Raw genomic sequence first — 25,621 nt, forward strand, 5'->3', positions numbered from 1 at the left:
AAAAGATATTCCACGCAAATGGAAATCAAAAGAAAGCTGGAGTAGCAATATTCATCAGATAAAATGGAGTATAAAATAAAGAATGTTACAATAGACAAGGAAGGTCACTACATAATGATCAAGGGATCAACTCAAGAAGAAGATATAACAATTATAAATATATATGCACCCAAGACAGGAGCACCTCAATACATAAGGCAACTGCTAACAGCTATAAAAGAGGACGTCAACAGTAACACAATAATACTGGGGGACTTCAACACCTCACTTACACCAATGGACAGATTAGCCAGACAGAAAATAAATAAGGAAACAGAAGCTTTAAATGACACAATAGACAAGGTAGATTTAATTGATATTTATAGGACATACCAACCAAAAACAGAAGATTACCCTTTCTTCTCAAGTGCACACAAAACACTGTCCAGGATAGATCACATATTGGGGGTCACAAATCAAGCCTTGGTAAATTTAAGAAAACTGAAAGCATATCAAGCATTTTTTCTGACCACAATGCTATGAGATTAGAAATAATTTACAGGGGAAAAAATGTAAAAAACACAAACACATGGAGACTAAACGATATGTTACTAAATAACCAAGAGATCACTGAAGAAGTCAAAGAGGAAATCAAAACATACCTAGACACAAATGACAATGAAAACACAATTATCCAAAACCTATGGGATGCAGCAAAAGCAGTTCTAAGAGAGAAGTTTATAGCAATACAAGCCTACCTCAAAAAACAAGAAAAATCTCAAATAAACAATCTAACCTTACACCTAAAGGAACTAGAGAAAGATGAACAAAAAACCCCCAAAGTTAGCAGAAGGAAAGAAATCATAAAGATCACAGCAGAAATAAATGAAATAGAAAAAGAGAAAATATCAAAGATCAATAAAACTAAAAGCTGGTTCTTTGAGAAGATAAACAAAATTGATAAACCTTTAGCCAGACTCATCAAGAAAAAGAGGGAGAGGACTCAAATCAATAAAATTAGAAATGAAAAAGGAGAAGTTACAATGGGCCTCGCAGAAATACAAAGCATAAGAGACTACAACAAGCAACTCTATGCCAATAAAATGGACAGCCTGGAAGAAATGGACAAATTCTTAGAAATGTATAACCTGCCAAGGCCAAACCAGGAATAAACAGAAAATATGAACAGACCAATCACAAGTAATGAAATTGAAACTGTGATTAAAAATATCCAAACAGGGCTTCCCTGGTGGCGCAGTGGTTGAGAGTCCGCCTGCCAATGCAGGGGACATGGGTTAATGCCCCGGTCCGGGAAGATCCCACATGCCGTGGAGCAGCTAGGCCCATGAGCCATGGCCGCTGAGCCTGCGCGTCGGGAGCCTGTGCTCCGCAACAGGAGAGGCCACAACAGTGAGAGGCCCACATACTGCAGAAAAAAAAAAAAAAGCAAACAAACAAAAGTCCAGGGCCAGATGGCTTAACAGGTGAATTCTATCAAACATTTCGAAAAGAGCTAACACCCATTCTTCTCAAACACTTCCACAAAATCGCAGAGGAAGGAACTCCAAACTCATTCTACGAGGCCACCATCACCCTGACACCAAAACCAGACAAAGATATGACAAAAAAAGAAAATTACTGATTAATATCACTGATGAAGACAGATGCAAAAATCCTCAACAAAATACTAGCAAATAGAATCCAACTACACATTAAAAGGATCATACACCATGATCAAGTAGAATTTATCCCAGGGATGCAAGGATTCTTCAATATATGCAAATCAATCAATGCAATACACCATATTAACAAACTGTAGAATAAAAACCCTATGATCATCTCAATAGATGCAGAAAAAGCTTTTGAGAAAATTCAACACCCACTTACGATAAAAACTCTCCAGAAAGTAGGCATAGAGGGAACCTACCTCAACATAATAAAGGTCATATATGACAAACCCACAGCAAACATCATTCTCAATGGTGAAAAACTGAAAGCATTTCCTCTAAGATCAGGAAGAAGACAAGGATGTCCACTCTTGCCACTATTACTCAACACAGTTTTGGATATCCTAGCCACAGCAATCAGAGAAGGAAAAGAAATAAAATGAATCCAAATCGGAAAAGAAGAAGTAAAACTGTCACTGCAGATGACATGATACTATACATAGATAATCCTAAAGATACTACCAGAAAACTCCTAGAGCCAATCAGTGAATTTGGTAAAGTTGCAGGATACAAAATTAATGCACAGAAATCTCTGGCATTCATATACAGTAACAACAAAAGATCAGAATGAGAAATTAAGGAAATAATCCCATTCACCATTGCAACAGAAAGAATAAAATACATAGGAATAAACTTACCTAAGGAGACAAAAGACCTATACTCACAAAACTATAAGACACTGATGAAAGAAATCAAAGATGACACAAACAGATGGAGAAATATACCATGTTCTTGGACTGGAAGAATAAATACTGTCAAAAAGACTATTCTACCCAAAGCAATCTACAGATTCAATGCAATCCCTATCAAATTACTAATGCCATTTTTCACAGAACTAGAACAAAAAATTTCACAATTTGTATGGAAATGCAGAAGTCCCAGAATAGCCAAAGCAATCTTAAGAAAAAAAAACGGAGCTGGAGGAATCAGGCTCCCTGACTTCAAACTATACTACAAAGCTACAGTAATCAAATCAGCATGGTACTGGCACAAAAACAGAAATATAGATCAATGAAACAGGATAGAAAGCCCATAAATAAATGCACACACCAATGGTCAATTAATCTACAACAAACGAGGCAAGAATATACAATGGAGAAAAGACAGTCTCTTCAATAAGTGGTGCTGGGAAAACTGGACAGCTACATGTAAAAGAATGAAATTAGAACACTCCCTAACACCATACACAAAAATAAACTCAAAATGGATTAAAGACCTAAATGTAAAACTGGACACTATAAAACTCTTAAAGGAAAACATAGGAAGAACACTCTTTTACATAAATCACAACAAGATCTTTTTTGACCCACCTCCTAGAGTAATGGAAATAAAAACAAAAATAAACAAGTGCGAACTAATGAATCTTTTTCACAGCAAAGCAAACCATAAACAAGACGAAAAGACAACTGTCAGAATGGGAGAAAATATTTGCAAACGAATCAATGGACAAAGGATTAATCTCCAAAATATATAAACAGCTCATGGAGCTCAAAATCAAAAAAGCAAACAACCCAATCAAAAAATGGGATGAAGACCTAAACAGACATTTCTCCAAAGAAGACATACAGATGGCCAAGAGGCACATGAAAAGATACTCAACATCACTAATTATCAGAGAAATGCAAATCAAAACTACAATGAGGTATCACCTCACACCAGTTAGAATCATCAGAAAATCTACAAACAGAAAATGCTGGAGAGGGAGTGGAGAAAAGAGAACCCTCTTGCTTTGTTGGTGGGAATGTAAATTGATACAGCCACTATGGAGAACAGTATGGAGGTTCCTCAGAAAACTAAATATAGATCTACCAGATGACCCAGCAATCCCACTACTGGGCATATACCCAGAGAGAGCTATAATTTAAAAAGACACATGTACCCCAATATTCATTGCAGCACTATTTACAATAGCTAGGTCATGGAAGCAACCTAAATGCCCATCGACGAATGGATAAAGAAGATGTGGTACATATATACAATGGAGTATTACTCAGCCATTAAAAGGAATGAAATTGGGTCATTTGTAAAGACGTGGATGGATCTAGAGACTGTCATACACAGTGAAGTAAGTCAGAAAGAGAAAAACAAGTATCGTATATTAACACATATATGTGGAATCTAGAAAAATGGTACAGATGACCTGGTTTGCAAGGCAGAATAGAGACACAGATGTAGAGAACAAACGTATGTACACCAAGGGGGGATAGTGGGAGGGGGTGGTGGTGGTTGGATGAATTGGGAGATTGGGATTGACATATATACACTAGTATGTATAAAACAGATAAATAAGCAAATTAAATTTTTAAAATATTAACATGAAATATGAATGGATTAAACAATACAGTCAGATGGCAGGGATTTTCAGACTAAATTCAAAAACGAGATCCAACTATATGCTGTTGATGAGAGACACACTTTAGATTCAAAGAAACAAAGAGGATGAAAGTAAAGGAATGGAAGAAGATATACCATGTAAATAACAACCATAAGAGCACTAGAACAGCTATACTAATATCAGACAAAACAGACTTCAAAACAAAAGAAAATGTTACCAGAGATAAAGAAGGATATTTTGTAATGATAAAAAAGGCTAATCCATCAGGAAGATACAACAATTATAAACATATATGGACCTAACAACAGAGCCCCAAAATACATGAAGCAAAAGTCAACAATATTGAATGGAGAGGTACATAATTAAACAATGATATTTGGGGATGTCAGTGTCCCACTTTCAGTAATGCATATTACAACTAGGCAGAGCATCAAAAAGGATACAGAAGATTTGAACAACACTATGAACCTACTTACCTAACAGACAACTACACCACACTGCACCAGATAACAGCAGACTACACATTCTTCTAGAATGGAACACATTCTAGGCCTTAAAAAGCCTCAGTTGACTTAACAGGATTGAAATCATACAAAATATGTTCTCTCCTTACATGGAAATAAATTAGAAGTAAAGAACAAAAAGAAGTTATTTGGAAATTAAACAACACACTCCTAAATAACCAACGGGTCAAAGAATAAATCACAAGGGAAATTAGAAAATACCTTGAGCTGAATGAAAAAGGAAAACAAAACATACCAAAACTTACTGGATGGAACTAAAGCAATGGTTAGGGGAAATATCCTAGCCATAAACAGCAATATTAAAAAAGATCTCAACCTTTCATCTTAGGGGGAAAAAAAAGCCAGCACACTAAACCTAAAGCAAGCACAGAGGAGAAAAGTCATAAAGATTACAGTGGAAATAAATGGAATAGAATACTTAAAAAAACAATAGAGAAAATCACGAAAACCAAAAATTGGTTCACTGAAAAGATCCAACAAACTGACAAAACTTTAGCTAGGCCAGACTAACCAAGAAGAGAAAAGACTCAAATTACTAAAATCAGGAATCAAATAGGGGTGACATAACTACTGACATTTGGAGAAAGACTATTCATAAATCTCTTGTATAAATCTCTTAATCTCTCCAAATTTCCATTTCCTTATCTGTACAAGATGAAGTTGATCGATATCATTTTTTAAACTCTAAGCAGATGAATCATTTTTTTCAAACAAAATCTTAAAAGGACATACTACATAGGAAACTGATTAAAGCCTAATTTCTCTGAAGCAAGATGGGGATCTTGGAGAAGTGTGAATAAGTCTCCTCCTGTTAAAGGAGATTCTGAAGCTCTTCTGGCAGAACCTAAGGGTACCACAGAACAGTTTCTTAATTTCTGAACTAGATGATCTGTAAGGGTTCTTACAGCTATAAAGTGTTATCTATAGTAAATTATCTTATTAAAATTTCTACTATACAATTTGTTATATTTCCACAAGATGGTGCTAATACATTCCATTTTCCATTAAAACATGTCTTCTATATGATCATTTTTACAGTTAATGATTTTATCATAGTCTATGATCATATAATACCCTTAACTTTTCAAAGTACTATTGTATTACTTATGTTATCTTCATTACAAGCCACCTACACAAATAATGTTGCACTAATTTTTCAGATGATGATATCACAGCACATAGTAGTTAGGTAAGTGACCCAAGGTCACACAGTTGATTAGTAACAGATTTTCTAATGCTAGCTCTGTGTTCTTTCCCTAGATCACACTGCCTGATTACAGATAATATTGTCAAAATCTCAAGGTCTCAGGCTGAGACAGAAGCAAAAATAAAGCAATGAATATTAAGTAGCATTAAAACTGATACAAACTGCCCTTGGGCTCATATACTGAACCATTAATATTTGTGTATATAAATCCATTTATGTATATTTCCTTTACTGTTTCCCTTCTTATTAGAAGACCTCTGGTGTCACATATTCCTATACAACCATAGTAAAAGCTAAATACTGATAAATAAAAATATCTCATTAATACTGTCCTTACTGTAAACATAACTACTTTTTAAAACCATCATAGAAATTACATAATCTGGGTTTACTAACTCTAAGCACTATAAATTTAGAAACTAACACTATAATTTTTGTTAAATTCTCCTCTTTCGATTCCATAAGAGATACAAAAGGTTTTATAGAACAGGAAAGAAACACACTTCTCTTCCCACTTGAGGATACTACGTCTAACATAAAAACTATCCCCAACTACTAAGAAACAACTCACATTAGCTGCCAACTAAGACAGGCTTTAGATTCGTTTTAGAGAAATTTAAAATGGTGTTAGAAAAGGAGCTAAAAAATTACTCCTCCTCTAACATACTACTTACCCAATTATTTATTCACATCCAAAAGTCTAGCAACATTAAGTTTAGGTTGCGTGTGTGTGTGTGTGTGTGTGTGTGTGTGTGTGCGTGTGTGTGTGTGTTTTTAAGAAAATACGAAATGAGACCTTATGGTCTCAGAAGGATGCTAAAGAAATCATGCTTTCTTTGGATGCTGAGAGGAGAAAAGCAACCCAGGCCCCTCACACAAGGAGCTGAGAAATATTCTCATTTTTGGTAACCTACAAAGGCCTCTCCTCTTCAGAAATTTATAAGCACTTAGTCTCTGACGTGTAGGTTAAGGCAGCAGGGTCATTTAAATTTCAGTTATTAAGATCAATATTAGATTATTGTTTACAAAACACTTTGAGGGTTTTATCCAATTCTTCAGGATTCTATCCACTTCAAATGTTTTCTGTCATTTTCCCAATTTATTTCACTGTCTCTACTACAAGAGGTCACCAATTAGGAATTTTCCTGTGTATAGTTTTGGGCTCAGTTTCATTTCACTAACCTTCTTTATTTACTATACGTTTTGTAAAAACACAACTCCTTAAATCTTCCAAATACATGTCAAGGATTCTCACGTTTTCCTTGTCGTTTAATATATTAAGAGTTTTTAAAAACTATTTTTGAAAAAAAATAAAGAGAACAAAGTAAAATGTTAATACTGAGCATTTATGAGTGTGGGATTACAGGGGACTTTTACTTTCCATATTACTTTTTCTGCGACATTTAAATTTTTATATTTAGCACATACAACTGCTTTAATCAGCAAAGCAGGTTTTTTTGTTGTTTTTTGGTTTTTTTTTTTTGCGGTACGCGGGCCTCTCACTGCCGTGGCCTCTCCCGTTGCGGAGCACAGGCTCCGGACATGCAGGCTCAGCGGCCATGGCTCATGGGCCCAGCCGCTCCGCGGCATATGGGATCTTCCCGAAACAGGGCACGAACACGTGTCCCCTGCATCGGCAGGCAGACTCTCAACCACTGCGCCACCAGGGAAGCCCAGCAAATAAGTTTTTTTAAAAATTAATTCTATTTATTTATTTTTAATTTGGCCACTCAGCGTGGCATGTGAGATCTCAGTTCCTGACCAGGGATCGACCCCATGCCCACTGCACCGGAAATGCAGAGTCTTAACCAATGGACCACCAGGGAAGTCCCCAATCAGCAAAGAAGTTTTAAACATTATTTTTACTATATCCATGGGTATTACCCTTTCATTTTGATTCTTCGCTCCCAAATTTAATTTGCCGTAATTAGAAAATAGGTCTTACAGCAAAAGGGGAAAAGTAAGGCTCCCCAAATGTTTACCAGCCAGTAGCTCCAAGGAACACAGGAGTGAATTAGAAAGAACTACTAGAAATCAAGGAAAAATCATCCTTGATAAAGAATATGATTAAGGTGGGACTTCCTGGTGGTGCAGTGGTTAAGAATCCGCCTGCCAATGCAGGGGACACGGGTTTGAGCCCTGGTCCAGGAAGATCCTACATGTCGCAGAGCAACTAAGCCCATGTGCCACAACTACTGAGCCCACGTACCACAACTACTGAAGCTCACGTGCCTAGAGCCCGTGCTCCACAACAAAAGAAGCCAGTGCAATGAGAAGCCTACGCACCTCAAGGAAGAGTAGTCCCCGCTCACTGCAACTAGAGAAAGCCCACGTGCAGCAATGAAGACCCAACGCAGTCAAAAATAAATAAATAAAATAAATAAGTTTTTAAAATAAATTAAAAATAAACAAATTCTATCATGATAAAAAAAAAAGAATATGACTAAGATATGGGGATGAGGGCATTTTTCTCCCAGGGGAAAAATAATCTCCAAAGTCTTTGCAGTAAATCAGTGTAATTGCAAAGCCTTTTGAGTTGGACTCATTTCTATTGTTTGGTTTACAGTACTTCTTGTATAATACTAATTAGTTAGAGCACAATTTCTGTAAACCTTTTCTAAAAAGCCAAGTTCAGCAAAATATATGTCCAAATTGTTAGACAGGACTTTAAAAGACTAAACACTAAATTTAAATTCTACCAGGGCAACTGAGAGGCCACTAACAAATCCCCTAGAGCGCAGAAGAAAGTTCTATATCAAGAGTCTCTTCCCACCTACTTATTCTTGCCTTTGCCAGGAGCAGACAGAGGAGCTCAGTATAGCAAGAATTACAAAAGGGGAGAAAAAGAAAAACTGTACTTTATTAAACAAGAAAACCTCTTAAACATATTTCCAAAGCTCGTTTCAAAGATCTGAAATTTTATATTCTATGGAGTCCTAACTGAATTTGTCATTTGAATACACTGAGGCAGGTACCTTGACGCCAACAGTAAAGTAAGATTAAGGATTCCCAATTTCATTCAGAATTATAGCGACCTTTCTTAATCTGTGGCATCTCTAATAAGGGGACATAATCAAAAAAGTGTGTCAGAGGGACTTCCCTGGTGGCGCAATGGTTAAGAGTCCGCCTGCCAATGCAGGGGACACGGGTTCGATCCCCAGTCCAGGAAGATCCCACATGCCGTGGAGTAGCTAAGCCCGTGAGCCACAACTACTGAGCCTGTGCTCTAGAGCCCACAAGCCACAACTACTGAAGCCTGCGTGCCTAGAGCCCGTGCTCCGCAACAAGAGAAGCCACCACAATGTGAATCCTGCGCACCGCAACGAAGAGCAGCCCCTGCTGGCTGCAACTAGAGAAAGCCTGCATGCAGCAATGAAGACCCAAAGCAGCCAAAAATAAATAAATTTTTTAAAAATCCCCCCCGCAAAAAAATGTGGCAGAAATCAAGGAAAGCAGCAGCTGTTTATGAAGTTTTCTTAGCAAAAGAAAAGGCAAGAGGGAGACAAAGACTGATCAAGGTCCTAAACTGAGATCTGTTAACAAGAACTGAGAGAAAGAAAAGAGCTTTATAAGCAATACCCACTACCACCCTTTATGTTCTAGGCTTCTACTTCAACAAAATTCTAATATACTACAGCAATTTTGGTATCTTATCATTTGTGAAAAAATGAGGGGTTTCCCTTTTAGACTGAATGGGTATTTCCAAATTGTATGTAACCACTAGCTTAAGATATCCACTGTTCTCAAAAGAGTTAAGCCTGTAGAAAGTACACTCACCTTCCATGCCCTCCTTCTAGTACAAAACCTACAGAGAAAGGTGCTTAATTAGCAGCTATTCATTCCTGCTTGTATCACCAACTGCTCCCAACAGTTTTCTCAACACACAGATAATTAAAGCACAAAGAAGAACTGCCCCCAAGAATGGCAGTATATGATAAAAAGATGTGGGTGTCTGTCTTTATAATATTTTTACTTGGGAAGTCAACAAGTAATCTGTGTTTGATTTCACTGTGATAAATTTTAGAATATACTAGTGAAGCAGCCACATTAGTGCCCATTTGCGGTAAATAGCAAACACATCACCTAGCAATAGCAGCAGCTACTGCCATATATTGAGCAGTTTCTATTTCCCAAGCCATGTTACTAAATACTCTACAATATATGCATCATCGTATTTAATCTCTAGAATAATTCTAAAAAGTAGGTATCACAATGTTGATAATTATTTTTGCCTCTTTTTAAATACATTAAAATATAACCCTTTTCAAGGCATTTGACAATACTTCACTAAGTTATTTTTATATCCCCAAAAGATGTGGAAAAATAATCTGGCAGAAAGATTAAAATAATATATAATAACTAGGGCTAGAATTCAAGTCCTTCCTGTTTTTCCCAATCTCATTCTAGTGACAAGAATACAAAAAGAGTCAAAAATATAGTGGTGCTCTATAAATTTGTTATTATCTAAATATGACTGTGGGTCAAATAATGTTCCTAATAATACAGACACTAAACAGAGTAAAAATCTGATATAGTCCGCTTATGATATAAATATCAGTCATGCTCTGTCACTGTCATATTTTCCTTCTGTACGGTTTTCTAAAAAAGATGATGACAGATAAGAGATCAACAATCCATGGCATATACGATAATAACCTACATTTATGCCACTTCAAGCCTCAGCCTACTCTTATAAGCAGTTGCTAGAGAGCATTCATGTTTATGTTCATTCTGGCATAAACTACAGGCTCACCTCCATAGTCTTAAGCTTCCAGAAGCCATCCATGGCACCACAGTATCCTTTTTTTCTTTTTTTTTTTGTCCTTCCCATTCCTGTCTCCTTGGCATACTAATCTTTTGATAGGTTGATGCCATAACCTTTGTGATTGCTGCTCCCCTAAATACTGCCAAATCCTGGAATAGAACTCATTCAATTCACTTTATAAAAAGGTTGTTCATTTAAAGGAAACTTGTTGTAAACCTATGCTAAACTAGCTAGCTCCTTTAGTATATTTTTAATAATTCAATTGATAAATGTGATTTATAATAAACATTTCAGGTATATTCCACTTGTATGAAACATTCTAAATTGAGACAAGTATACCTCTTGTAACTGCATAAGCCTGCTCTGTCAGGCATAGTTCGTTACAGAGTTTGATCAATCTTTGAGCTCTAAAAGGTCTTTTACATAAACAAGTTATTTGCATAAGTATTTTATTAGAGATATATACGCCTATGAGTACTATAATCTTAATGACCATATTTCTATTTATTTCATTAATGGTAAATGTAATTTTCACAATAGTTAGACTAATCAAGAGAATATCTCCAACTAACTAGAACTAACCCCATACTCAAAGAAGGGAAACATTTAGGAATTGATTTGCTATATTTTACTCCATAATCTTCTGATATTCAAAAGACTTGGGACTTCCCTGGTGGTGCAGTGGTTAAGAATCCACCTGCCAATGCAGGGGACACAGGTTCAAGCCCTGGTCCGGGAAGATCCCACATGCCGCAGAGCAACTAAGCCCATGCGCCACAACTACTGAGCCTGCCCTCTAGAGCCCACGAGCCACAACTTACTGAAGCCCGCACACCTAGAGCCCGTGCTCTGCAACAAGAGAAGCCACTGCAATGAGAGGCCCGCGCACTACAAAGAAGAGTAGCCCCCACTCGCCACACCTAGAGAAAGTCCATGCACAGCAACGAAGACCCAACATAGCCATTAATTAATTAATTAAAAAGGAAAAGAAAATGCGAAGCACTTTATGTGACATCTCCAGAAAAATAGATTTTTCACAGAAATTCACTAGCAATTACTGAGTATCTACTATGACTATCTACTATGACTATCTACTATGTCAGGACCTGTACTGGGCATAGGTATTCAGTGAAACACAGGATTCTTGCATATAGTTGCTATATTTTTGCACTATTCCCTGGTATTTCCAGATTCAACACAACAGTACAAATCTTAGTGTAGTTCTAAGCATATAGTAAGTGCTTAATATATACTTACTTAACTGATATTAAAATACCAAGATTCTCTTAAGACTAATAATTTTAGGTGATCCTACTATTTACCCACCTGCCCTTATACTCTGGGGTTAGCAGACAGCAATACATACCAAAGCAAAAAATAAGGATTTCCATATTCTTGATGAAGATACACAGGAGGAATGGAGGGAGAACATGCTTTTATGTTATTAACAATAGAATACATTTTTCTATCAACTGGCAACATATAAGAATAATAAACAATACATGTTAAAGGAGTAACTAAATTTAGCATGTTGACTTTTGAAATCAGAAAATGTTTAAACTGCCAAAATACCCTATAGTAAGTATTAACTGAACTCTATGATAATAATCGTTAATTTATATTCATTATTTTTTTATATTACCTGAGCCAGAAAGAACTTTCTTCATATTTATTCTGCTTGTAGGTTTCTATTCCAAAGCTATAACAGAGAATATGAAGATATCCGCTCTACAATATTAAAAAAAAAAAAAGATACGTCAGATTCGTGATTCTCTTAACGTTAAAAAAATCTATAGCATTTCAGAGTCTTTAAGACATACTTAGTGTTCTGTACATCAAAATAACCCACTCATCCTTATCAAAACCTCTCAATTTATATAAAGAGGAACTAAAAAATACTCAGGGTGTGGCATTAGTTCCCTATGGAAAGGTAATACAATACATTATTAAAAGGTCCTTTGTAACAGGAAATGGGAAAACTAATCATTGCCCAGCAAAAGAGCAGGCTAAAAATGCCTCTGTAGGTTGCCAGATTCAGTAAAAGGCGTTAGAAAAGAGTATATTCAAAGAAAACAAAATCACCACTGAGGGGGGCAAAAAAATGAATGAATACCTTTCAAAATTAAGACAACTTTAAAAAACGTGAAATGTGTCCAAAGCACTATCTAGTCATAAGACTTTAGAAAGTTAATTTAATGGATCTCTTGATAACAACAAAAATTTTCTTCACATAAATTACCACTGAGATGCAGGTAGGAACAAGTATGTGAATGATGCCATAGGAAAATACTCTTACAGATTAATCAGCATCTCAGTCGCTGTGTGAATGTCATATCATACAGAATTTTCATTCATCAAAATACTGGGAAATGGCATAAAAGAAAAAAAACTTAATTCTAATAATTTACCCAAATATCCCATCACTATTTATAGAAACCATCTATCCAGAAACTGATTATATCCATATAAAGGAGTCCTTTATAAGTTTAACCTGAGTAAGACTACAGAAGCAGATCCTCAATTAAGAATCCAAGATCTGAGGGAAGTTATTCATAAGTAATGTGTAAAGAGCTGTCTTGCTTCAAAAAAGTTTCCCTTTGAATTACAGTACAGTACATTCAGAAAGCAGAAGTTCAATATGCATGCCTGAGCACATCAGACCTACTGCATATTTGAATCTAAAATAAAGAACAGTCTTGGTAATGTGGGTCTGGCAAGAACCCAGAAGTATTTAAATGCATTCTCGACATTTCAGCAGAAAAATTTCAGCAGAAAAAGCTTAACTCATTACATGCCCCAGATCCCATAGGTTCACACAGGGCTACACCAGTTATGTAGCTATACTGGAATAATGCAGCTTATACCCACTTGCTGTAGAGAGGCTTGCAACTAACTTACACAGAGAAAAATGGAAAGTAAAACTTTTGATGAACATTTAAATGTACTGAGTCTTTATTCAATTTCCTCAGTGTTTTTTTTTCTTCCCTCACAATCCCTTCAAGTGTACTTACATTATATACTACTTCCTAAGGGAGAAAAGAATACAAAACAATAAACTTATAAGACCAAAGCTACAAAATACTAAGATATCTTTCAAGAGACCTGCACAATATTTTCAATGTAATGACCGAAAAAAAATCTTTTAACTACCAGTACTGCTCCATTCACTCATTCATTTATATATTCAATGATTAATATTTACTAAGCATGTCTTATCTATTAGGTACTATTTTAGGCCTTAGAGACATATAAGTGAACAAAGCAGACAAAAATCTCTGTCCTCATGAAATATTTCTAATGGGGTATTTAGTACTAAGATTTATACAAATATCTCTTTAAAAAATACGTTCCTGGCCTTCCATGGAGTGGTAACATCTCGTTTTGCAAGTAATACACAGTGGCAAAAAAACACAAAGAAAGTAGATCTGTAAGTCTGTTGTATATTGGTCATATAGAAACGGACATATGGGACCAGAACTCATGGAATCTCTAGAAACTCCAGCCACTGCTACATCTACTGGCCCAGAAATAAAAGATCCAACCGAATACCTAATTTACAATGCCACGATGAGACTATATAGATGATTTTTAAAACTCAGTTAGATACTGCAACTGAAAATGAGTTTGATCACTAACTTCTGAGTTCAGTATGAGGCTTCTTAAAAAAATATTTATTTATTTATTAGGCTGTGCTGGGTCTTAGCTACAGCACGCGGGATCTTCGTTGAGGTGTGCAGGACCTTTAGTTACGGCATGTGGGATCTTTTAGTTGCGGCATGCGGGCTCTTAGCTGCAGCATGAGGTATCTATTGATAGTTCCCTGACCAGGGATTGAACCCGTGCCCGCTGCATTGGGAGCACGGAATCGTAACCACTGGACCACCAGGGAAGTCCCCTTTTTATTTTTAATTAACTAGATAATTTCATTTTCTGTGAATTACTTTATAAATTAGGTTCTTAAAATTCAGAAAAAGCAAACCTATTATTTTTTTAGTTCCAAGTTATTTTTCTTTGTGATTTTGCTGTCTTTTAAACATTTATAGATCATGTATTTTTACATTTTGTTCAATTATAATTGTGTAACAATAACTGAATGATAATTGCCTGCCTTTCTTCCTTAATGGCTTTAAGACGTTTACCTTCCAATCCTCCCTTACTCAGCTTTCTCTAATCCTCAGATGTCTCAGTAATAATAAACAACAGGTCATTCGTTATTTCTCCTGGTGCTCTAAGATACAATTTTCCAAACACTTTATTTCTCTGCCTCTAAACAATACAGCATTACCTTCTGCCATCATGTCAACACCTTAAGTAATTCCTAATCTAGTTTTGGGATACAGGAAGGATGTCTCAGAAATAAGAGAGTTGGCTTATTTAATTCATTAATTCTTTTTAAGTGAATAACACTACAGTTAGCTCCTCTCCAACCTTTATCCGATCATTTCCTCTCATTATAAGATTTCTTGCCCTGGATTTTCAGGTCTTGTCTAAACCTTAAGCCCATCAAAAGCACACTAAATAATTTCATTGACCTTTAGAATGAAAATCATGAGTTTTCTAACAGTATAGTTTTATCAATCACCTTCTAAACAATATACAAACTCTCAACTCTGAACTTCAAGGTCCTTTACTGGTAGCCCCATCCTAACGAAGGCATAGTTAATAATTACTTTTCTGTTACATATCCTTGATCCTCTAATTCAGTCCTTTCCCCTCTCTTTACATTTGCTTTTCCCTTTATCATCTCTAACTCTGTACAAGATACCAAACGTTTTCTTTCCCTAAACACCAGCTATGAGTCTCCTTTCATATCTTTCAATATGCAATTCAATGTCCATTTACTCTACAAAGCATATTAAAGAAAGGTGTCCGTCCTCTAGTAATTTATAATGTGAAATAGATAGCAACAGAGCTAGAGACAAAAGAAAGAGATGGTAAAAACATGCAAATGCAAACAATCCAAGAAACTTTACAGATGAAATTATTAGAATTAACAAAAGAGTTCAGAGAAGTTGCTGGATATTAAATAAACATTTAAAAGCAACTGCTTTGAAATGCAACCAATGACAAATAAAAATGTAAACTCTAAGATATCACTTATGACAGCAAGTTGACTGAAATATTTTTATACAGAAAATTACAAAACTATGTTGAAATACATTAAAGACGACTATATAAATTAGGACATATCACATTCATTGATAAGAAGACTCAACATTATAAAGACAGTGATACCCTCCAAATTAATTATAAATCAAATGCCATTTCAATCAAAATTTCAATAGTTTTTCACCAAACTTGACAAGGTGACTCTATAAGGAATATAGAAGAGTAAAAGGCCCAGAACAGCTAAAACAACACTGAAGAAGAATAAAGTAAAAGGACTTATGCTATCAAGACTATACTGAGTTAAATAATGCCCTCCTCCCAAAATTCATGTCCATCTGGAACCAGTGAACTTTACCTTATTTGGAAATAGGGTCTTTGCAGTATAATCAAGGTGAGGTAATACTGGATTAGGGTGCATCCTAAATCCATCATGACTGTCCTTACAAAAACAGAACTCAAAAATAATATAGATAAAATGTAATTCTAAAAATGTTCATCTAACCCACAGGAAGGTGGGAAAAAGTAGACAGGAAACAAAAAGCAGAGAAAACAAACAAAAAAGCCAGCATCACATTCCTGTTAAAGATGTCAGACTGAGCACACACAACTACCTCTGCTGTCTCCTAACACCCCAGTAAAATGATAGTAAAAGAAGAAAAGTTTTTCATTGTGGTAAAAAGCATGTAACGAAATATACCATCTTAACCATTTTTAAGTGTAGAATTTAGTAGTGTTAACTATATTCATATTGTTGTGCAAGAGATCTCCAGAACTTTTTCATCTTGTAAAACTGAAACTCTTTACCCATTGAACAATAACCCTTCATTTGCCCCTCCCTAAACCACTGGCAATCACCATTCTACTTTGTTTCTGTGAGTTTGACTACTTTAAATACCTCATATAGCTTACCATTCCCCCTCCCCATATCCTCAAATCCATTCTCTAGTAGGTCTGTGTCTTTATTCCTGTCTTACCCCTAAGCTGTGACAAAGCGAGAGAGAGGCATGGACATATATACACTACCAAACATAAGGTAGATAGCTAGTGGGAAGCAGCTGCATAGCACAGCTTTCAACAAACTTGAAAGTTAGATCAATAGAAATTATTCAGTTTGAGGAGCAGAAAGAAAAAGGAATGAAGAACAATGAACAGAGCCTGAGACCCATGAGACAACAACAATGTATGTAAAATCAGAGTCCCTGAAGGAGAGAAGACAGAGAAAAAAGCAGAAAGAATACTCAAAGAAATATTGGCCCAAAACTTCCACATTTGATAAAAAGATACAAATCTGCAAGTCCAAGAAGCTAAACAAATTTTAAATAGAATAAACACAAAGATATCCAGGACTTCCCTGGTGGCTCAGTGGTTAAGAATCCACCTGCTAGGGCTTCCCTGATGGCGCAGTGGTTGAGAGTCCACCGGCCGATGCAGGGGACGCAGGTTCGTGCTCCAGTCCAGGAGGATCCCACATGCCGCAGAGCGGCTGGGCCTGTGAGCCATGGCCACTGAACCTGCGCATCCGGAGCCTGTGCTCCGCAACGGGAAGGGCCACAACAGTGAGAGGCCCATGTACCGCAAAAAAAAAAAAAAGAGAAAGAATCTGCCTGCCAATGCAGGGGACTTGGGTTCAAGCCCTGGTCCGGGAAGATCCCACATGCCGCAGAGCAACGAAGCCCATGCGTCACAACTACTGAGCCTGTGCTCTAGAGCCTGCAAGCCACAACTACTGAGCCCACGTGCCACAACTACTGAAGCCCTTGCGCCTAGAGCCCGTGTTCTACAACAAGAGAAGCCACCACAATGAGAAGCCCACGCACCACAATGAAGAGTAGCCCCTGCTCGCCGCAACTAGAGAAAGCCCACACGCAGCAATGAAGACCCAACGCAGCCAAAATTAAATAAATAAATTTATTAAAAACAAACAACAAAAAAAGATATCCACACTGAGACACATTATAATCAAACCATCAGAAGACAAAGAATCTTGAAGGCAACAAGCAAGATGCACTTAGTCATGTACAAGGGATCCTCAAACTTCAGCTGATTTCCCATACAAGCCAGAACGCAGTGAAATGACATATTTAAAGTGATGAAAAAACAACTTTCAACCAAAATTTCTCTATGTGGCAAAACTATCCTTTCAGAAATGAAGGAGAAATTAAGACATTCTCATATACACAAAAGTTGAGAGTTTGTCTCTAGTAGACCTGTTCTACAATGCTAAATAGAATTTTTCAGGCTGAAATAAAAGCATGCTAGGTAGTAATGCAAATAAATACAAATAAGGGTAAAGGTAACTAGGTAAATATAAAAGTCAGAGTTATTGCATTTTTGGTTCATAACTCCTCTTTTTTTTTTTCTATACGGTTTAAAGGAAAAATACACTTAAAAATAAGCATAGGGCTTCCCTGGTGGCTCAGCGGTTGAGAGTCCGCCTGCCGATGCAGGGGACACGGGTTCGTGCCCCGGTCCGGGAAGATTCTCACATGCCGCGGAGCAGCTGGGCCCATGAGCCATGGCCGCTGAGCCTGCGCGTCTGGAGCCTGTGCTCCACAACGGGAGAGGCCACAACAGTGAGAGACCCGCATACCGCAAAAAAAAAAAAGTATAAGTCTATGCTAATGGGCACATAATATACAAATATGTAATTTGTAAATGGAGATGTATAGCAGCAGACTTTTTGTATAATGTTGAAGCTAATAGGTATTGATTCAAACTGGATTCTTACAAGTTTATGACGCTAATTATATTTTTCAGAATAACCAATAAGAAACTAACTGAAACATATGGTGAAAAAGGTATGAGAAGGAAATCAAAATGGAATACTAGATAAAAGCAATTAAACAAAAAAGAAGGTAGTAGTGGAGGGAATGAGGAAGAAAAAGATATAAGACACATATATAGATATATAGAAAACAAACAGGAAAATGGCAGAAGACCTTTCTTATCAGTAATTACATGTAATTTAACTCTCCAATTAAAAGGCAGAGATTGGCAGATTGGCTAAATTTTTTTTTTAAAACACATCATGATCAAACTATATGCTGGTTACAAAATCTCAGTTTACATCCAAAGACAAAAATAGACTGAAAGTGAAAACATGAAAAAAAGATATTCTAAGCAAATAGGAACCAAAAGAGAGCTGAGTGCCTATACTAATATCAGACAAAATAGACTTTAAGTCAAAAATTGTTACAAAAGACAAAGAACATTACATATTGAAAAAAGGGTAAATTTATCAAGAAAATATAACAATTATAAACATATATACACCTAACAACAGACCCCTAAAATATATGCAGCTAAAACTGACACAAGTGAAAGGACAAACAGTTCTACAATTACAGTTGGAGATATCAACACCTCACTTTCAATCATGTACAAAGCCAGACAAAAGATCAAAAAGGAAATAGAAGACTTGAACAATACTATAAACCACCTAGACTTAATAAACATATACAGAACACTCAACCCCAAACCAGCACAATACTCATTCTCCTCAGGTACACATGGAACATTCTCCAGGACAGACCATATGTTATGCCACAAGTCTCAATAAATTTTACAACACTGAAATCATACAAAGCATCTTTTCCTACCACAATGGAATAAAACTTGAAAACTGGAAAATTCAAAAATATGTGTAAATTAAACAACAAACTCTTAAACAACCAATGGGTCAAAGAAGAAATCACAAATGAAATTAGAAAATATGTAGAGATGAATGCAAATAAAAACACAACATACTAAAACTTACGGGATTCAGCAAAGGCAATGCTCAGAAGGAAATTTATAGCTATATACACCTACATTAAAAAAACAGATCTTACAAAACTATAATTCAAAAAAGATACATAAACCCCTATGTTCACAGCACTATTCACAATAGCCAAGAGATGGAAGCAACCTAAATGTCCATCAAAAGATGAATGGATAAAGAAGATGTGGTGTATATATAAAGGAATATTAATTACTCAGCCACAAAAAATAATGAAATAATTCCATTTGCAAAAACATGGATGGACCTAGAGATTATCATACTAAGTGAAGTCAGAAAGAGAAAGACAAACACCATATGATATCACTTATATGCAGAATCTAAAATACAACACAAGTGAACTTATCTATGAAACAGAAACAGACTCACAGACATAGAGAACAGACGTGTGGTTGTCAAGGGGGAGGGGGTTGGGGGAGGGATGGATTGGGAATTTGGAATTAGGAGATGCAAACTAGTATATATAGAATGGATAAACAACAGTCCTACTGTATAGCACAGGGAACTATATTCAGTATCCTGTGATAAACCATAATGGAAAAGAATATGAAAAAGAATTATGTATAACTGAGTCACTTTGCTGTACAGCAGAAATTAACACAACACTGTAAATCAACTATACTTCAATAAAATAAATTTTAAAAATAAAGATCTCAAATCAACACGTAGGAAAAGAAGAGCAAACTAAACCAAAAGCTAGCAGAAGGAAGAAAATAATAAAAAAAATGGAGATAAATAAAACAGAGAAAAGAAAATCAATAGAATTAATCAAACCAAAAGTTTGTTATTTGGAAGATCAATAAAACTGACAAACCTTTAGCTAGACTAACAAAAAAAGAAGTTTATAAAAAGAATTACTAAAATCATAAATGAAAGTGGGAATATTTCTATGGACCTTGCAGAAATAAAAAGGATTATAAGAAATTACCATGAACATAGTATGCCAAGAAGTAAGATAACCTAGATGGACAACTCCTAGAAACATATAAACTACCAAAACTGATTCAAGAAGAAACAGAAAATCTGAACAGATTTATAACAAGAGATTGAATCAGGAATCAAAAAACTCCTCTGAAAAAAGTCCAGGACCAAATGGATTCCCTGGTGAATTTTATCCATCAATTAAAGAAGATTTAACACCAATCTTTCTAAAACTCTTCCAAACAAATACAATATGAGGGAACCCTTCCTAACTCATGCCATGAAGCCAACATTGCCCTAATCCCAAAGCCACATAAAGGTATCACAAAATAAGGAAACTACAATGTCCTTTATGAATACAGATGCAAAATCTTCAACAAAATACAGTAAGTCCCCTACATACAAACGAGTTCCATTCCGACAGCATATTCATAAGTCTAATTTGTTCATAAGTCCAACAAAGTTAGCCAAGTAACACAATCGGATATATAGTACTCTACTGTAATAGGTTTATAGTACTTTTTTACACAAATAATGCATAAAAAACACACACAAAGAAATTTTTAATCTTACAGTACAGTACCTTGAAAAGTAGAGTAGTACAACAGCTGGCATACAGGGGTTGGCACTGAGTGAAGTGAACAGGAGAGGAGGCGGGAGATGGTAGAGCTGAAGGATCATCAGCAATAGGTGACGGAGGGCAAGCTGCAATTTCACTCATGCCTGATGCTGGTGGCACAGGTTCTGGTTCCTTGCTGGATTCAATTCTATCTACTCTCTTGAAAAAACGGTCCAGTGATGTCTGGGTAGTAGCTCTTTTTTTCTCGTCATAGGTGACACCATACCACTGGACTGCTTTCTGAACGGCTGCTACAACCTTCGCGCACTGTTCTACGTTTGGTCCTATGCCTCAAAAACTAACAGTGCCTCCTCAAATAAAGAAAATCCGCTGCCATTTCCTGCATCGTGAATCTCTTCAGTACTTCAGTTACTTCTTCCTCTTGTCTCTCTTCGTCCTTTCTCTGGGTCTCCAATTCCATCAGGTCTTCATTAGTAAGCTCCTCGTGTTGCACAGCAAGGAGTTCAGTGCAGTCGTCCTCTTGCACATCTAGCTCCAGCTTCTCGCTGAGGGTCACTAAGTTGCTGAAGACCTCTTTGGACTCCTCATCTACCTTCTCAAATCCACAAAAATCGTCAACAAACTGCGGCCAAAGGTTCTTCCAAACCCCATTCATGGTGACAGCCGTAACCTCACAAAAAGCAAAGTCAATGTTTTTTATGGCCTTGTAGATATTATCATCCTTCCGAAATTGCTGCAAAGTTGTTCCTGATTCGTCACTAACCTTTACTGTCTGATGAAAAGTGTGACGTAAATAACATTTCTTGAAAGTCGCTATAAATCCCTGGTCCATAGGCTGGATGAGCAATGTATTCAGTAGTATTTGGTGGCAGATGCACTACTCTGACGTTGGGATGAAAGTCGTCCATGAATGGGGGATGGCCTGGAGCACTGTCGAGCAGCAAAAGAATGTTGAATGGGATGTCCTTCTCCAAGCAATATTTCTCTACCTCCAGGATAAAGTGGTGGAAAAACCAGTCATGGAAAATGGCCTGTGTAATCAGGCTTTGGGGTTACTCTTCCACACAACAGGAAGAGAGCCCTTGGCTATGCTTTTAAGGGCTCTTGGGTTCTCTGAATGATAAACTAAGAAAGGCTTCAGCTTCAGATTGCCAGAAGCATTGCCAACAAACAACAGAGTTAGCCTATTTTGCTGCTTTATAGCTGGGCATCAACTTTTCTTTCTTACTGATGTAACTTTGGTCTGGCATCCTCTTCCAGTACAGTCCTATCTCATCCACATTAAAAACCTGCTCAGGTAAATACGTGCCTTCATCAATAATTTCTCAAAGCGTTTCAGGAAATTCCCAGGCAGCTACCATATCTGCACTCGCTGCCTCACCAGGCAGCTACCATATCTGCACTCGCTGCCTCACCACTTACTTTTACGTTGTGAAGGCTGGCTCTAGCCTTGAACCGATGAAACCACCCATGGCTGGCATTAAAAGATGCTCCCTCTGATTCTTCGCCATGTTTCTTTCTCAAGTCTTTTAGGTTTCTCTTGAAGGCTTTTAGCTTTCTCTTGAATCAGCATTAAACTGAGGAGGACTCGACGCTGATGCTGATGCTGATCCTGCATCCACACACTGAGAAGTTTCTCCATCTCCTCCATCACTTGTCCACACTTCTTCGATATTATTGTCGACATCATTGGCACAGCAGACCTCACATGTTCCATGATCTTGTCCTTGTTCTCTAGAATCGTGCCGATGGTTGAATGACTCATGTTATAATAACGAGCAACGTCTACCATCTTTTCGCCTTGCTCCACTCTCTCAATTATTTTCACTTTTGTTTCCATCATTATCGCTTGGCGCTTCTTAGCAGTACCAGCTACATCACCGCTGCTTTTACGTTTGCTTCCAGACATCCTGGGCTTGAAATAAAGTTACTGTACTACTATGCTCTATACAGTAATGTACATTAAAGCACAAAAAAGCACAACCACTTGTAGAGGACGCATGCACAGACAATGTACACCAGACACGTGAACTAACTTACATGACTGGACATGCAAACACACGTTCGCATCTTTGAAAGTTCTAAACTTGAAGGTTCGTATGTAGGGGACTTACTGTACGTACAGCTAATAGAATCCTGGAATACACAAAAAGGATTAATTTATACATCATGTCCAAGTGGAATTTATCCCAGGAATACAAAGGTGGTCCAACATAAGAAAATAAATCAATGTACCACACCACATTAATAGGATGAAAGAAAAAAAAACACATGATAGCTCAACTGACACGGAAAAATGCATTTAACAATAACCCGACACTCTTCCATGAAAAAAAACTCTAAACAAACTAGAAATAAAAGAGAACTTCAAAAAAAAAAGAGAACTTCATCCATCTAATAAAGGGCATTTGTGAAAAACCCTCAGCTAACATAATAGTCAATGATAAAAGACCGAAAACTTTCCCCTTAAGATGAAGAACGAGGATGCCTGCCTTCACCACTTCATTCAACATGGTACTGGAAGTTCTAACTGGAGGAATTAGACAAGGAAAACAAATAAAAGGCCTCCAGATTAGAAAGGAAGAAGTAAAATTATCTCTTATTCACATATGACATGATCTCAAATGTAGAAAATACTGAGGAATACACACAAGCTAAGTGCACACACACACATTCTTACTAGAATAAGTGAATTTAGCACAGTTGCAGGATACAAAATCAACACACAAAAATCAGTTATATTTCTATATGTTAGTAACGAACAACTTGAAAAGGAAAGTAAGAAAACAATTCCATTTACGACACCATCAAAAAGATTAAAATACTTAGGAATAAATGTAATCAAGAAGGTACGAGACTTGTACACTGAAAACTATAAAATATTGCTGAAAGAAACTAAAGAAAACAAATAAATGTGAGGACATCCCATGTTCCTGGAATGGGAAAATTAACATTGTTAAGATGGCAATACTCCCCAAAGTGATCTACAGATTCAATGGAATCCCTATCGAAATCCCAATAACCTTTTTTTGCAAAAATAGAAAAGCCAATCCTCTAACTGAGATGGAATTGCAATGAACCCTGAATAGTCAAAATAATCTTGAAAAAGAAAAACAATTTGGAAGTCTCAAACATCTGTTTTTCAGATGTACAATACAACAAAGCTACAGCAATTGAAACAATATGGTACTGTATATAACAGGGAACTCTACTCAGTATTCTGTAATAACCGATATGGAAAAAGAAACTGAAAAAGAATGGATATATGTAGAGGTACAACTGAATCACTTTGCTTCACACGTAAAACTAACACTATATTGTAAATCAACTATTTCAATATAAAATAAAATTTTAAAAATAAGTAAAATAAAAAAATTTAAAACACCAGTATGGTACTGGCATAATGAAAAGACACAGAGACCAATGGAATAGAACTGAGAACACAGAAATAAACTCTGACATCTAAGGTCAATTGATTTTTGACAAAAGTGCCAAAACCAATTAAGAGAAAAATTACTCTCTTCAACAAATGATAAACTGGATTTCTACATGAATTTGGACCCCTACCTAACACCATATACAAAAATTAAGTCAAAATGAGTCAAAGATTCTTACCATTTTAACTGCTAAAACTATAAAAAAAAATCTTAGGAGAAAACACATGGGTAAACGATCATAACCTTGGATTTGGCAGTGGAATCCTAGATCTGACACCCCAAAGCACAAGCAACGGAAGAAAAAGTGAATAAGTTGGATTTCATGAAAATTTAAAACTTTTGGGGCTTCCCTGGTGGCGCAGTGGTTAAGAATCTGCCTGCCGATGCAGGGGACACGGGTTTGAGCCCTGGTCTGGGAAGATCCCACATGCCACAGAGCAGCTAAGCCCGTGCACCACAACTACTAAGCCTGCGCTCTAAAGCCCGTGCTATGCAACAAGAGAAGCCACCACAATGAGAAGCCCATGCACCGCAACGAAGAGTAGCCCCCATTCTCCGCAACTAGAGAAAGCCCACGCACAGCAACGAAGACCCAATGCAGCCAAAAATAAATAAATTAAATAAATTTTAAAAAAAGAAAAGCATTAAAAAAACTTTAAAAAATTTTAAACTTTTATACGTGAAAGGATACTATCAAGAGAATGAATATACAACACAGAATATACAGAAAATATCTGCAAATCATACGATATATCTGACACAGGTGTAGGAGCCAAAATACTACAACTCAGTCACCAAAAGATAATCCAATTTAAAAATGGGCAAATGGTAATTCCCTGGCAGTCCAGTGGTCAGGACTCCACGCTTCCATTGCACACTTCCATTGCAGGGAGGACAGGTTTAATCTCTGTTCGGGGAACTAAGATCCTGCAAGCTATGCGGTGCAGTCAAAAATTTTTTTAATTAAAAAAAAATTTTTTAATGCACAGACTTGAACACACATTCCTCCAAAGAACAGAAAATGGCCATACAAATGGTGAACATTTGTACAAGCACATGAAAAGATGTTCAACATTAAGTCATTCAACATTAAGTCATTAAGGAAATGCAAATCAAGATACCACTTCACACGCACTACGATGGCTTTAATTTTAAAAGTCGGAAAATAAGAAGCACTGGTGACGAAATGGAGAAATTGGAACCCTCATACATTGTTGATGGTAATGTAAAGTGGTATATATAGCCAATGTGGAAAACAA

At 36.5% G+C, this 25,621-nt stretch overlaps 1 protein-coding gene across 1 annotated transcript in view; it reads right to left on the reverse strand.

The window, feature by feature from the left end:
* TEX11 (testis expressed 11) overlaps positions 1-25,621 on the reverse strand; it is a gene marked incomplete at both ends in the record, with an annotated part of 320,506 nt that overhangs the window by 220,692 nt on the left and 74,193 nt on the right. The window contains one exon of the mRNA XM_082682068.1: positions 12,180-12,265. Coding sequence (XP_082538194.1) covers positions 12,180-12,265 — 86 coding nt within the window. The remainder of the gene's footprint in view (positions 1-12,179; positions 12,266-25,621) is intronic.

Source organism: Grampus griseus (genome assembly GCF_964374135.1).
Source record: "Grampus griseus genome assembly, chromosome: X".
Classification (NCBI taxonomy): Eukaryota; Metazoa; Chordata; class Mammalia; order Artiodactyla; family Delphinidae; genus Grampus; species Grampus griseus.